Source organism: Solanum stenotomum, chromosome 2 (assembly GCF_019186545.1).
Source record: "Solanum stenotomum isolate F172 chromosome 2, ASM1918654v1, whole genome shotgun sequence".
In the NCBI taxonomy this organism is placed as follows: domain Eukaryota; kingdom Viridiplantae; phylum Streptophyta; class Magnoliopsida; order Solanales; family Solanaceae; genus Solanum; species Solanum stenotomum.
This window is the reverse complement of record NC_064283.1, coordinates 9,089,900-9,105,536: the sequence shown is the minus strand read 5'-3', so window position 1 is coordinate 9,105,536 and position 15,637 is coordinate 9,089,900. Positions and strand designations below refer to the sequence as shown.

Below are 15,637 nucleotides of genomic sequence, written 5' to 3'. Positions count from 1 at the left end.
CGACCACAAATTTCAAAATTTTCCTTTTTTTTTTTCCTTAACCGTGTCAAGTCAAAGTATGTCAGGGACAGAGGGAGTAATAGTTTTTGTTTCCATAGTTTTTCCATTGCTTTGGGCCTTGGAAGTTAGTGGGCTCAAAGGCCCAAATCCAATAAACTTGTGATTCAAAGATGGGAATTTGGTCAATTATGTGAAGTTAATGAATATGGACAGTAAAAGTGTGAAGATTCAGGACCTATAGTTTAGGAAAATTAATACCGCTAACCTCCAACAAATATAGTTGTTGCAACATACTCTTATTACTACTTCCTCCTTATATTTGTCCTCAAACAAGAAAAACACAAATTCATTTTCTCATTTCATTACCCTAAAATATTGTTTTTCTTGTTTACAAAACTCATCAAAAACAACACTCAGAAGCCTTTTCCCCCATACACATGCATTCATCTTCTTCTTGTTAATTAACCAAACAAACTATTGAAAATTTGCAACATTTTCATACATTGAACCTAGACATAATTTGAGATTGTTACTTTATTGGGATTTTTCAAAAGTGTACTTTTTTCTGTTTTCTTGGAATTATTATTTGATGCCCAGAAGAAGTACGAGGACCATCAAAAGTGTCAACAAAAAGACTAAGGTAGTTACTTTTAGTGTCTCTCTTTATATATCTGTCCTTTCTTCATATCTTTTACTATTTGTGGGGTCTTGGGATCTGGAGGGGTTCATTCGAACCCTAAAATTATACTGGTTATATTTGATTAAAATCATTTATATATATAAAATGTTGAACACTTTTTAACTTTTTTACTTAACTACGGTTAGACTGTGCGCACATACCTCACCCCGTAGAGTAGAGAGGTTGTTTTCAAAGAACTTTGGCTCAGGTGCACCTTTTATTGTTTTAATAATGTTATTAATTAATTAGCACCTTAATTTTACACTTTCTTTAGTTTCTTGTTTGTTTAATTAGCATATGCACTTATGTGTCATTTCACTATCAATGGTATAAAAGAAATGGAAGGTGGAATGAGGTTAGAATTTGGCTTTAGTCCTTTGAAAATGAAAAGAAAATGTAGAGTTATATTAATTTAATTGCACTAAATTGGGTTTTAGGATTATATTTTTATCAGATTCCTATTCTTGTTAAGAGTGAACTTTAGTGATTTTATTTTATTTTATTATATCCTTGTTTTGGAGTTGAGCATTTTTTTCCCCTCATAAAGCAAAGGACAAAGGTGGTTGGGATGGATAGTAGAGATGAAAAAAGGGAGTAATTTAAGCTAAGAAATTCATCATGCAATTAATAACTTGCAATGTAATTGTAGAGAATAGTTGTGTCACCAACAGAACTGTTTAGGGGTAATAGGATCCTCACATAGTTTAAGGGTGTTAAAGTTCAGGGGTAATAGGACCCTAACATAGTTTAGGTGTGTACAGCTCTCGAAGTAATAAGGAATTGTGCTTAATTGCATATGCCATTAACCCTTTCCGCGAGATGGTAAAACTTGATGCTCTAACTTTCTATAAGTGACAAAGCAAGAACTTTCCGAGGTACACTATAGTACAAGAAGGCTTCTATAGTAATATAGCTATCCTTAAGTTCCTGCATGCATGTAGTTTGAAATGGTATGTTGTATATGTCAAAAACAGAGAAAACATGAGAAGAACTGAAGAATGAGTCTCAATTCATTGATCCAAATACATAAGAGTACATCAGTACACANGTGTGTACTGATCTCGAAGTGATAAGGAATTGTGCTTAATTGCATATGCCATTAACCCTTTCCACGAGATGGTAAAACTTGATGCTCTAACTTTCTATAAGTGACAAAGCAAGAACTTTTTGAGGTACTCTATAGTACAAGAAGGTTTATATAGTAATATAGCTATTCTTAAGTTCCTGCATGCATGTAGTTTGAAATGGTATGTTGTATATGTCAAAAACAGAGAAAACATGAGAAGAACTGAAGAATGAGTCTCAATTCATTGATCCAAATACATAAGAGTACATCGGTACACGAGAAATAAGAGATGAAAGGAAGTAAAATATTCTACACTTAATGTAAATCCAAAAAAATATTCTACATTAAGTGTAATATCTAGAATATCTCTTACATATTTACCATATCGAGGATATCTTAGTGTAGATCCTACAAGATATTCTATGATATGTCCATCATGCTAACAGTATATAGTCAGTGATCCTTCTTTAGGGCCTTGATTTTTCCCCCCTGTCATGCATGTTTCTCTTATTAGTTGCTCTCAAGTTTTAGAGAATGTGGCACTGAATAATGCTAAGATTGGAGTATTTGTTTAGTAGTTGAGTAGAAGCCAATTAATTTGATCATCCAGCCTTTATGCGGCGTCAAATGCATTTGTTGATTTGGCTCAATGACAAGCTTGTGTTGGAACTTAGTAGTTCTCCTACTGATGTATTACAAACTATATTACCGCTGTCTTGCAGGTGAATAAGTCCATTCTAATCTAAGATGGGTCTATCTAGCGTTGAGGCAATAGACGCAAAAGAAATGGACTACCGAAGTTTATCATCCTCGGAGCACCAACAACCACCATATATGCACAAGGTTGGAGTCCCACCGAAACAGAACCTATTCGATGAATTTAAGACTACTGTAAAGGAAACATTGTTTTCAGATGATCCTCTACGCCCCTTTAAGGATCAACCAAGGTCTCGGAAGTTTATCCTTGGTTTGCAGGCTGTATTTCCCATACTAGATTGGGGTAAAAGCTATAATGTTTCCAAATTCAGAGGTGATGTTATTGCTGGTCTGACTATTGCAAGTCTCTGCATTCCTCAGGTATAGAACATGCACATATGATTTGTGTAAATCAATTGAAGAAGTTTGGACTTTTATTTTTGATGAGTTTGACCATATTGTAACTGGTTTAATAGGACATTGGATATGCAAAACTCGCAAACTTAGCTCCTCAGTATGGGCTATGTAAGTGTCTGGTTTCCTAGTTAGCTCATTTTAGTATAGTATTAAAAGAGCCTTTCTCATACATGTTTTTTCTTTACATTTGCCAGACTCCAGCTTTGTTCCACCTTTGGTTTATTCCTTCATGGGTAGCTCGAGAGATATAGCGATAGGACCTGTTGCTGTTGTATCACTATTGCTAGGGTCTCTCCTAAGCAGTGAAATCGATCCAACGACAAATCCAATTGAATACCGGAGGCTTGCATTTACAGCTACCTTTTTTGCTGGCATTACCCAAGCTACTCTTGGAATCCTAAGGTATATAAGAATTTCTAAGATTAAGAGCTTGTAGTGTAGACCTTATATTTCGATTTTCTTCATATCATTTGGCATGCTAACAGACACCTTGCTTTAACTATTGCTTTGCTTCCCTATTCAGATTGGGATTTTTAATAGACTTCCTATCACATGCTGCTATTGTTGGTTTCATGGGCGGTGCGGCCATTACAATTGCGCTTCAGCAACTTAAAGGTTTTCTGGGCATCAAGAAGTTTACTAAGGAAACTGATATCATTTCAGTGATGAAATCAGTATGCCGTTCAGCCCAGCATGGAGTAAGTTATCTTGTCCTTTTAGGCATCCTTTCTAAGAGGTTTTATCTTGCAGAAACGATAATAATAGCACCTTTTTTATAATCAACAAACTTGCAGTGGAACTGGCCAACGATTCTCATTGGAGCAATCTTTTTAACTTTACTTTTGTTCGCGAAGTACGCTGTAAGACTTATAACTTTTGTCTATCACTGAACCTAAAGTACTTGGTAGCTTCTTGTTGATTCTTAAATGACTTCGAAAATCAGGGAAAGAAGAACAAAAAGCTCTTTTGGATACCTGCAATTGCTCCTCTGATCTCTGTCATTCTTTCCACCTTCTTGGTCTACATAACCCATGCTGAAAAACAAGGAGTCGAGATTGTAAGTTCTTACTTTAGTTGCTTCGTGGCATTGTTTCTTTGTGTAGTCATTCAGTGTTGACCATGATGAAATAATATTTCATGCAATTCTGTAATGACCTTACCAGGTGAGACACATTGAGAAAGGAATCAATCCTCCTTCGGTCAAGGAAATATATTTCACCGGTGATTATCTCCTAAAAGGGCTTAGGATTGGTATTGTAGCTGGAATGATTGCATTGACTGTAAGAAAATTGGTTAATTAAATTTTTTGAAATAGGTCACAACTTAGCTTCTTCTACTCAATTGCGATACTTCTATCTTCTCGTTCATAGGAAGCTGTTGCAATTGGAAGATCATTTGCTGCAAAGAAGGACTATCAGTTGGATGGAAACAAAGAAATGGTGGCACTTGGGACAATGAATGTCGTCGGCTCCATGACATCATGCTATGTGACAACAGGTAGAAAAAATGACTAAAGTACTAATAAAACATATAGTAATATTTTCCAATCGCTTCAAATCAAATGTGGATTGATCTGTTAATGTGCTTCATCATTATCTTATGTTTTATAATTAAGGCAAACAAATACTATAAGTACTTCATTTCTCTTTGCATTCTGTAACTAGTTGCCCAATTCGCTCTTGCAGGTTCCTTCTCTCGTTCAGCAGTAAATTACATGGCTGGCTGCCAGACTGCAGTTTCCAACATTGTCATGTCTATTGTTGTGGTCCTGACATTGTTGTTCATAACCCCTCTTTTTGAGTACACTCCGAATGCAATCCTTTCTGCCATCATTATCTCTGCTGTCATTGGATTGGTAGACTATGAAGCAACGATTTTGATTTGGAAGATCGACAAATTTGATTTTGTTGCTTGCATGGGAGCATTTTTCGGTGTGGTTTTTGCCTCTGTTGAGATAGGTCTTATAATTGCTGTAAGTATTTCTCTCAGCAACGCTTAACAAATTCATTAGGGAAAGCCACGACAGTTCAATGATTGAATCTCGTTGTCTTTTTTATTAAATAGGTCTCAATATCATTTGCTAAGATTCTCCTCCAAGTCACAAGGCCACGAACAGCTCTTCTTGGCAAGATCCCTAGGACAAATGTATATAGGAACATTCAACAATACCCCGAGGCAACACAAGTTCCCGGTGTACTAATAGTGAGAGTTGATTCTGCTATCTACTTTTCAAATTCTAACTACATGAGAGAGAGGTAAGACACTATTTCTTCTATCTTTAATCGGAATTTATATGATGTTTTTCAATTTTCAACTGAAAACGTGAATTAATTTTGCTTTCATATTGGCGAAAAGAGTGGCTATTTCATGAGAATGAACTTGTTTTCCAGGATATTGAGATGGCTAACGGATGAAGACGAGCAACTAGAATCAGTTAACCAACCTAAAATTCAGTTCTTGATAGTTGACATGTCGCGTAAGTGGAGAAAATGGTTACCTTTGTCTTTAAATATCCCAACCAAATATGATAACTGTAGAAGCAAATAACACTCATCTCGTATTTCTTTTCCCTTACTCTTTGCAGCTGTGACTGACATTGACACTAGTGGTATCCATGCCTTTGAAGAGTTGCACAGAAGCCTACATAAGAGAGAAGTTCAGGTAATTTTCATAAACCTGATAACCTAATCAACCCCAAACATAGTATCTGAACTAAAATATATGTGTGCTTGTACGTGTGTGAACAGCTAGTTCTCTCGAATCCTGGAAGAGTAGTGATTGACAAACTGCATGCATCTGATTTCATGAGTCAAATTGGCGAGGACAAGATCTTTCTCACTGTAGGAGATGCTGTCCTGACCTGTTCCGCAAAGTCCCCTGCAGAAGTAGTCTGAAGTTGTAACGTGTAAATGCAAGCTATGCTTGGATGTCCAGGCATTATATGGCCGAGAGAAGTAGTCTAACATCGACGTGGAGATAAAAAAATCAACTTGCATATACTTGTTAAATGTAGAGTGAATAAGCCAATTGTGGTTATAATGCTGCTGTTGGGTTGTTGGTTGAATAAACCAAAGATTTGTTAGCTACCTTTTGGATTGTATAGTTCAAAACTTTCTTCTCAATGAAGGTTTTGCTGAAATTAAGCAATGTTGAACTTACCAGGAATTTATGTATGTGATTCCAGTATGCCATTCACCAAAAAAAAAGTTATAAAGAGGTATATGTGTTTGTGTATCTATGAATCAATTAGCTTGTATGAATCCTTTATAAAGCAGAGAGGTGTCAAAATTAGTCCATAAAAATAATGCTTAATTGAACTCACCCAAGTTTGGATGGGTTATTGACCTGCTCATTTATTAGCTCAATCCATCAAAAATTGAACTAAGAAGCAGGAATACATACTTGTGTTTTTTATATACATATTGACTGTCTATACAATATAGTATTGTGTGTCCAAAGTTATTGTCCGAAAAGTGAGCCGTAAAGAGCAATTGGGGGTATAATAGATAAAAGAGTGACAAGTTTTAATTAAAAAATTTAACATTATGAGCAATTGAATTATGAGCAATTGAAATCCAATAGATGGAAAAGAAGACAAATTTAAGGCATTTTAATTGATCAACGATATTTCTTGACCCTTTATATGAATGAAAATTGTATTAAAGTTATGAACAACACAAAATTTTGTCTAATTAATGTAAAACTTATGATTACTGTTTGGTCACGTGCAAAACATGTGATTGAAAATGAAAGGTTTATCATCAAGAAAGAAAATCATAAGGGGTTTATCAAAGCCCCCAAAAATGGCTTTGCTACCTGCACTCCGCCATCTCTTCACCCACTTACGTTCCCCTTTCCCCCCACCAGCCACTTCCATAGCCTTCTCCATCTGCCCAAAATTGTCAATCCCAATTCACACAGCACTCTCTTCTCTCTTCCCTCTTTCTTCTTCTCAACCCACTACTAAAACTCATGCTATTTCTAAAGGTAACTCCTGTCATCTTCCTGCTTACTCATTTTTTGCTTAGGAGAATTGGTTTTATAATGTTTATGTTTCAACCTATTCATTGAATATAATACTCTAGTGTTGAAAGAATTGTTTTTTACTGCTAAAGGTTCAATCTTTTTATTGCATATAGTACTCTAGTGTTGAAAAAATGGGTTTTAGTGCTAAAAATCCAATCTTGCTATTGCAGTAAATGCTGTGGTGCTGAAAGAATTTTTTTTTGGTGCTAAAGATTCAATCTTTTTATTGCATATAGTACTCTAGTGTTGAAAGAATTGATTTTTAGTGCTAAAAGTTCAATCTTGCTATTACAGAGAATACTGTAGTGCTGAAAGAATTGTCTTTTGGTGCTAAAGATTCAATCTTTTAATTACAGAGAATAATGTGGTTCTAAAAGAATTGGGGTTTAATGCTAAAGTTTCAATTTTTCTGTTGCAAAGAATACTGTGGTGCTGAAAGAGTTGTTTTTTACTTCTAAAGATCCAATATGTTTATTGCAGAGAGTACTCTAGTACTGAAAAAAAATGGTTTTTGGTGCTAAAATTTCAACCTTTCTGTTGCAGAGAATACTATGGTGCTGAAAGAATTGTTTTTCACTGATAATATTTTGATCTTTTTATAGCAGAGAATAATGTGGTTGTAAAAGAATTGGGTTTTAATGCTTAAGTTTCAATTTTTCTTTTATTGTATAGAATACTCTGGTGCTGAAAGAATTGATTTGAATGCTTAAGTTTCTATGTTTTTTATTTATTTTTATTGCAGAGAGTACTCTGGTGCTGAAACAAGATGAGAGGTTATTGGGGTCTGGTACAGTGAGCCCTCTTGACCCAGCTGTTAATACTAGCACCATTGCTGCTATTGTCACTTCTTTGGGTGGTCCAGCAGCTGCAGTTGGGATTATTCGGTTATCTGGTCCTTCTGCAGTGCCTATAGTTGGTCGTGTATTTCATCCCAAGGTGAAAAAGAAGAAAAGGAGTTCTTCAGAGTGGAGACCTAGTAGCCATGTTGTAGAGTATGGTTTTGTTTCTGACTCTCATGGGAATGTGATTGATGAGGTTTAATTTGAAACTCTAGATTTTCCCTTCTGGTTGGTGCATTTGTGCTTTAGATTTGACATGTGAATTATACTACATTGGAGATTTTAAGAGTTTGCTGCTGTTGTTACTTCATATCTGAATTAAGCCTTTGCGACGTCTTCTTACTATATCTAGTACTTTTATCTGTTCTTATTAAGTTCATACCTGTGGGGAATTGGTTCTTCCTTTAATTCTATTATAACCCCGTAGATAATGTGAGGTAAAGGTGTCTATAGAATGGAAAGGGAGAGTCTGTTTCAGGTCATTTCTAGTGGCTTCTGCCTTTACCTTGAAGAAATAAATAGACGCTAAAATAATTAATATATTGGAGGTCATTGTCAATAGTTTTATTCTTCTTCTTCTTCTTCTTCTATCTCTTTCTCTCTAAATTCCTTTTTCTTTTTCTTGCTTAGGTTCTGGTGGTTCCTATGCTGGCTCCAAAGTCATACACTAGAGAAGATGTGATAGAGCTTCAGTGTCATGGAAGTGAAGTGTGTCTTCAACGTGTTTTGAGGGCATGTCTGGAGGCTGGTGCGAAGCTCGCAGAACCAGGTTAGCTTCATCCTTGTATTCTTTAATTGACTGTTTTGATGTCTATAACTTGCAGCAGCTACGGTTTTGATGAGAATCGGTCTCTATAGTTAGAAAACTGTTGTGAAGATTCATTTGTCTGTACATCAGTACATCATTCTATAGTTCCGTTGCATTGACTTGTCAAAGTTTTAGTTACTAGGCCAATTCACAGCAACTGTCTCCTTTTTCTGTGCAGCCATAGAATAGGTGAGAATCTTTCTTCTCCAACTTACCTCTTTTTATGTTTCACTTTTACTAGGTGAGTTCACTCTGCGCGCCTTCTTAAATGGTCGTTTGGATCTTTCTCAAGCTGAGAATGTGGAAAAGTTAATATCAGCAAAGTCAGTGGCTGCTGCAGATGCTGCATTGGCAGGAATAGAGGTGTTCAGCTGTATAAAAACACTTTTTAATTACAAGAATTGTTGACCCTTCTAGAAAGAAAAGAGCTGTTGACGCTTCGATACATTAATAATGGCACAGATTCAGCACTAAGTTTTATTTTGTTTGCCTTTTATCCTAATGCTGGGGAATGATGCTGAATGATGTGTTCCTTTTGTCAGGGTGGGTTTTCTTCTTTGGTCAAATCACTAAGAACTCAGTGTATGGAGTTGCTAACTGAAATTGAGGCTCGTCTCGACTTCGATGACGAGATGCCACCCCTTGATCTGAATCTTATCATGGACAAAATATATGGGATGCTGCATGATCTGGATAATGCGCTGGAAACTGCCAACTATGACAAGCTTCTGCAGTCAGGACTACAGGTTTTATATTGCACTGAGACTGACCAAAATCTTATAAAAGGCTAGTGGACTTTTTTAGTGAGAACTAATTAACAAAGCAAGAAGGAGAAAGGAACAAAGGACACATGTCTTAAATTTGTCATTGAATTTGAGAATAACTTAAAGCACATCTAGCTGTTTAGCTGGCTGTCCAAAAATGGATTTTTTTATGTTTCCCTGCTTTGAACTAATTAAGATAACATGATTTTCAATGAATATCTTGCAGATTGCAATTGTTGGTCGACCAAATGTTGGGAAATCAAGCCTTCTTAATGCATGGAGCAAAGTATGTTCCACCAATATACCCATTATTTACCATCTCATCAATGATCCTTGTAATAATAATTTTCCTGAATAGTTATCACTACTCTTAACAGTGGCATAAACTTTTAACTGAGCAACTAAATCTGAAACAAAATGTAGACCAGTAAATAGAAATCCCACCTGTAATTGGAAACATATACTAAGAAGTTCCATGTCATGGCCAGCTCCCAGTTCTTATAATTTGCATAGGATGTGACTTGCACCTTTAGCTCTAGTTGAGACAATTCCAGGGATCCATTGAAGAACACTTTCATCACTTTGCTTATTGCTAAGACCAAATTGTTCCTTCTGGTATAGAAAGTATATATGGATTTGAATTGCTAGTTTCACAATCTAAATTATATACTAGCCAGCAATAGGTTATGCTAGACTCAAGTTATCACGATGAATTTATCTACAAGCCACAATTCATAACCTCTTCCCAAACCTGCAACTGTAGGACAGTTAAAAAAATAATGAGCCATTTCAATCCCCTAATTTATAATTGTCTACCTTAAATTGTCGCATAATGTAAAATAAATTGTGTCCTTAATGGTGCATAGTATTTTCCTCTACCAGTATTGTAACTCTTATTGTGTTCCACTTGCTTCTATGAACTTATAAACATGCTTGTTGATCTTTACTCTATCAAACCCCTACTACTACTCTAACAAGCACAAAAAAAATTATAGAATGTGTTTCATGACAAATATTTTCCTCAAAAATATGAAGTCATAATAAGCATACTCCCTATTCTTTAGAATTTCTCTAGTCTTAAAGTGTCTGCTTCTTGTGTTATTATCTTGCTGGCATTTCTAATCACGTGCCTTCTATTAGCGTGCAGACTGATAGAGCAATAGTTACAAATATTGCTGGTACTACACGGGATGTTGTAGAAGCCAGTGTTTCTGTTCGTGGTGTTCCTGTAACACTTCTTGATACTGCAGGAATCAGGGAGACTGATGATGTTGTGGAAAAAATTGGTAAGACCTTTTTATTTGCCGAGTTTATATCATTTCGAATGTTGTCTGAAGCTTGCCATTTATCTGTTGAACTTTTGGTCATTGAACAGATAAAATATTTAATGAACCAGATCTTTTAAATTTTTCTTAGAAGGAATGAACCAAATCCTATTTACCCTTGAAAGGCGATTTATCAGCTCTTATACACACAGTGTGATGGCTCAATACTTCTTATGCATTTAAGTGTATTTCTTTCATTGCTACATTGATTTTCTCATTTAATTTGTGGCATTTAGCATTTATTTAGATTGGAAACATAACTTCATTTTTAGAGTTTGCTCATGATTGTGTCTCCAAAGAATTCCATCTGTCCAAACTGTATGCACTTGTCAGAGTTATCATTGACCTTGCATAAACATTCTTTTGTTTAATCTCCAGTCAGTTTTTGGTGAACGTAGTCACCACCCAATGATGGTTCCTTGTTATGTCACCTCAGCATTGTATTTCTTGAACTCCAATTATTGACATCGTTTCCTTGTCTCCTTTTCCCATCGATGAAATTAGTGATGAACTAGATGTGTTAAGTTTCTGTATTTGATTTTCCTAGCATTCTATTCACAGGTGTGGAAAGATCTGAAGCTGTTGCCAGAAATGCTGATGTCGTAATAATGACCATAAGTGCAGCAGAGGGGTGGACACCGGAGGATACAAAGCTCCTTGAGAGAATCCAAACGAATCAGGTCTAGACGCTATTCCATTCATGTTATTGTTAACTTTGAATATGAAATAGTATCTGTACGAAGTATTTGTTTCTTCCCTAATCTAAACTTTTATAATTTGTTATCCGTTAAGTTGAACAAAGATATTCTTGCTTTATTTCGTCTTTTTATCATTGTTCCATTAATTTGAGTTTGTCAAAGTATGTCTAGTATGAATATTTTTTTCCATCTGCTGGAAGTTAGTGTGCTCTATATATTATGCAGCCAATGAAGATCTAAAGTTATCATTTGTAAGCTGGAGACTACTAGTGTCTTCCTAAACTTAAGAGTCACCTAAAGAGGGGACATGGAGAATGGGAGTATGTACAGTTAAAGAAAGTTCATCAGTTCGGTGTTTGAGTTGCTGCAAGTGGGAATTGCATTTTGAAGTAGAAATCTATTATAAGAAAATAATGAAACAGGATGAGCTATATTTTGTTAAGTTCAAATTTAAGCAAGAAGTGTGTACTATAATGCGATGTCTTCAAGGAATAAGAAAGATGCAAGGTGTTTCATTCTGAATTTAATAAAAAAGTATTTACATTGTTGAATAACAAATTAAAAAAGAAATGGAACTGAGAGGAGGAGATTATGGAAGATTTCGGTATTTTTTCAAATTATTTGGGAGCTCTGCCGGAGATGAAGGGAGAAAGTAGACCAAAAGAACAGTTTAGTGCTCATATTGAATGGCCTTTGTACTTTATATGCTAGTTCTTAATATCATACAAGTTTTCCCTCTGCCCCCACACCTGAAATAAGGGCTTAGGCCAATGAGACCCCTTTCCGCGTATTGGTATCCATGGACCCCAGTATGTAAGACAGACCAAGGCTATTAACGGAATCTATGGTTACTTATATCACATGCCCTATAGAGTTGTAGTAGCAGTCTAACAGAAATGTGTTGAAAAACTTGGTTCTGATTGAATTAACATCTGCTTCTTTGAAGTAAGAAGTTTGTGATTTGTGTCTGGAGAACTCCATATTTCTTCATAGAACAGATTGGCATGGAAAAATTTACTCGTATTCCTTTATCATGGAACTTATAGGATCAAGTCTCTTAGCTTTTGTTTTCCATTATTGTTAGACAGCTGCAGTTGATTCTTGTTTCTGCAGTGCTGTTATTGTTTTCTATTATTAGGAGAAACATTTGACATATAGTTTATTCCTGTAGTTTCAGACTGCGTTGGGATGTAGCTCTCCATTGATTCTGGTAATCAACAAAATAGACTGTGCTCTGTCTGACTCTAATGAATGGGTTAATACATGTGGCTTCTCCTTCCACAAGCACATTCCAACGTGTGCTGTCAATGGTCAAGGGATTCAAGAACTTGAGGCAGCAATAATAGAAATTATGGGTCTCAATAAGATTCCTGTCGGTGGTCGCAGATGGACAGTCAACCAGGTTAGCTTCCAGATCTGCTTTTTCTCTCTCAGAGTCCATAATGTAGAGCCGTGTTGTGACATTGTTACATAAACGTGTGCTTGTAAAAGCGAACAGACAATGGCTTAACTCTATGTAAAAGGAAAAAAGGAGAATGCTGATTAATTGCTAGATAGCTCTGATGTTAATCTTCTTAGGATTGTTGAACCTTCTATCAGGAGTGATAATAACAAAAAGTAGAAGTGATCTTCAGACTCGATCCTTGAAAGGAAATCAAAATTCTCATTCTCTTCCTGTTGTAATACTCTACTGTCTAGCATTTTTACCCAAAAAGAAAAAAAGGGAACAGGAAGATGAGTGAATAATGAAATGACTAATGAGAGTTAGTAACTGAAACATTCTCTTGCTTACATCTTTATCCGTATCCTTTCTTAAACACAAGTAATGGATTTGTAAGGTTACAAATATATAGGCTGTTTGTTTCCATTGATTCTTTGCAAAGTTATCTAACTACTCGCCACTTAATGCTTCTCAACATCTAATCTAAACTCATGTCATTATAGAAGATCTTTCTAATTGTATATCTCTCTTTGCAAAGCTATCAAATGAATGGTGATGCGTTCTATTCCCACCAAGTTTAAAACTATTAAGACAGTGCAATCATGTTAGTTCTAGATCTTCTCATATTAGGTGTTGGAGTGACCTTTTCAGTCCTCCAACTCTAGGCACAGCAATCTAGTGATTTTGTCTGTTTGCCTCCAAGTGTCTTGTCCCATGTCCAACCGAACTTGCCTACTAAGAAACTTGGAATTGCTTGGGAAATTGTCAACCTGAATCACTTGTTGCCCTGGGAATTTATTATTTTTATAATCTAAGAGAGATATTATAGCCCACTTTTAAAGCCGTGCACTGTTGTTCCGTTTCAAATTTTGGGTTGAGTTCCTATATTGCCCTTTCTGCCTATGGTCGAAAGATTATTGTTTGGGTAATGAACTAGCCATCTCACTGCAACCTTAAGAGTATTGTATCTTTACTCTTCACTAAAAGTACTGTGTTTTTTTTTTATTTGTTTGTCGGCCTCTACGAAGTCATCTTTTTACTCATAATTTCATGGCTTTAGTAAGAAATGAAATGCTTCCCTAACGACAGTTTTATCCGGTTTTATAATTTTCCAGAGACAATGTGAGCAGCTTATTCGAACGAAGGAGGCTTTCGTGAGGTTGAAATCGTCAATTGAGGAAGATATGCCCTTTGATTTCTGGACAATAGACCTTAGAGAAGCTGCTTTGGCCCTTGGACAAATAAGTGGAGAAGACATCTCTGAAGAAATATTGTCCAACATCTTTGGTAAATTTTGTATTGGGAAATAATACATCTGAAATTTCACTACTACTATGTATTTGACTATTTCAACAAACCACACGTATCAATTATCGATACATACACAATACGTTCATTCTGTATGAAAAAACTCGAAAATTGATAGTGTGAAATTGTCTTTGAGATGACACTGAGTCTTAACTTTATTGTTGTGACTTTCCTTGAGGGAAAAAGGTACATTTGATTTTATAAGTTACAAGAATTAGAAAACAAAATGGTAGACATTAGCCGGAATGGCCGGCAATATGTAAAACAAAGAGGCATGTAAGATATGTATATAAGGCCAAATCATCAAATAGAAAGTAGGTAATTTATATGTGAAGTTTGTAAATATGTGTTTCAATGTGAAAAAAGAATTGACAAAGGAAGAATTGAAAGAGAGGAAGAAGAAAAAGAAGGAAAAGAGAAGGAAAGAAGAGGAAAAGAAAGAAAAGGAAGAAGAAGAGGAGGAAAAAGAAGAGAGAAAAAGGAAAGAAAAGGAGAAAAAGAAACTCAAGGAAAAGAAAGAAAAAGATAAGCAAAAGGCCAAGAAGAAAAAATGATTAATTCATTTCCTTTGAAATCTTGAAAGCGGTTACTCCTGTCGATGAATTTCCTTTATAGTTGTCTATGTTAGTAACATAGTCATAACGGTTTTGTTTTACTGTTTGAGATGTTGATAGCTTTGATATATTTGCTTAATTATAAGCTTGCACAGTGAACTTCTTATTTGTTTGTTTTCTCGGCTATCTTAGTTGTATTGAATCCGTTTCTTTAATTTTGGTGTGAACTTTTTTCTGCCTTCTTACCCAAAAGCTCTAGTTCTGCTTTAGGTTTTGTGATAGAAGCAATTCGTTGTTTGTATGAAATTGTTTTTCGTTTATTTTTCTGATATGAATGTGAAAACCCATTATGCTTAGATGTGGGATGCATTGTGCAATAAAATGCGTCATGCTTAGATGTGGATGTCATTGTGCAATAAAATACATTGTGAATGTTTCTTTCTCGTAAGACATGTTGGATAAGTAAAACTTTGAAATAAGATTCTTTATGTTAACTTTTTTCTAAATCATCTTGTAAGATACTTTTGGATAAAAAGTTCTAGAAATTACTTTGAACTTATATTTGATAAGGAAAAATTCCAGAAATTGTTTTGAAATAAGATTCTTATGTTAACCCTTTTCTGAATCAAAATTGGAGACCGGTGACAGAAAAAGTGGGATAAAAAATGTAGCATTCTCCCAAATATAAATACTTTTGAATTTTTTTAGGACAAGAGATTATCCATATCATAGGTTCATCCTTATCAAATTACTTAGTAATTGACACTAAATAAATATTTTTGAAAATAATATTGACCAAACACAAACTATTAGGAAAAATATTTTTCAAATTATTTAGTCTCTAACACAAACTATAACTTGGCCAAACAAGCTCTTTGTTGATCGGACTAAGTAAGAACAAACACATGATAGAAGGACCCCAAAAAAACTAAATATATTACTGTATAAACACATCGTATGACAAAAGAAGACATCATAAGAGACCGATAACAACACAAACATTAAGGGATTGTTTG

The 15,637-nt window shown here is 35.1% G+C and overlaps 2 protein-coding genes across 3 annotated transcripts; both read left to right on the top strand.

The window, feature by feature from the left end:
- The first annotated feature begins 411 nt into the window (after positions 1 to 411).
- Positions 412 to 5,811, top strand: LOC125856786 (sulfate transporter 1.3-like). The gene is made up of 14 exons (XM_049536411.1): positions 412 to 640; positions 2,468 to 2,822; positions 2,918 to 2,966; positions 3,053 to 3,260; positions 3,382 to 3,556; positions 3,653 to 3,718; positions 3,802 to 3,915; positions 4,022 to 4,138; positions 4,229 to 4,355; positions 4,544 to 4,830; positions 4,923 to 5,113; positions 5,249 to 5,334; positions 5,443 to 5,519; positions 5,606 to 5,811. Exons 2-14 carry the CDS (start codon positions 2,493 to 2,495, stop codon positions 5,750 to 5,752), a joined length of 1,974 nt encoding a protein of 657 aa, XP_049392368.1. The 5' UTR covers positions 412 to 640; positions 2,468 to 2,492; the 3' UTR covers positions 5,753 to 5,811.
- Positions 5,812 to 6,518: 707 nt separating this feature from the next.
- Positions 6,519 to 14,211, top strand: LOC125856491 (uncharacterized). Of its 2 annotated transcripts, none has more exons than XM_049536051.1 (10): positions 6,519 to 6,845; positions 7,627 to 7,919; positions 8,354 to 8,492; positions 8,773 to 8,894; positions 9,074 to 9,277; positions 9,522 to 9,581; positions 10,443 to 10,581; positions 11,182 to 11,300; positions 12,496 to 12,720; positions 13,875 to 14,211. In XM_049536051.1, exons 1-10 carry the CDS (start codon positions 6,605 to 6,607, stop codon positions 14,067 to 14,069), a joined length of 1,737 nt encoding a protein of 578 aa, XP_049392008.1. In that variant the 5' UTR covers positions 6,519 to 6,604; the 3' UTR covers positions 14,070 to 14,211. The 2 variants fall into 2 exon arrangements, with proteins under 2 accessions (XP_049392008.1, XP_049392007.1); XM_049536050.1 differs by having other exon boundaries at positions 12,490 to 12,720.
- The last annotated feature ends 1,426 nt before the right edge of the window (positions 14,212 to 15,637 follow it).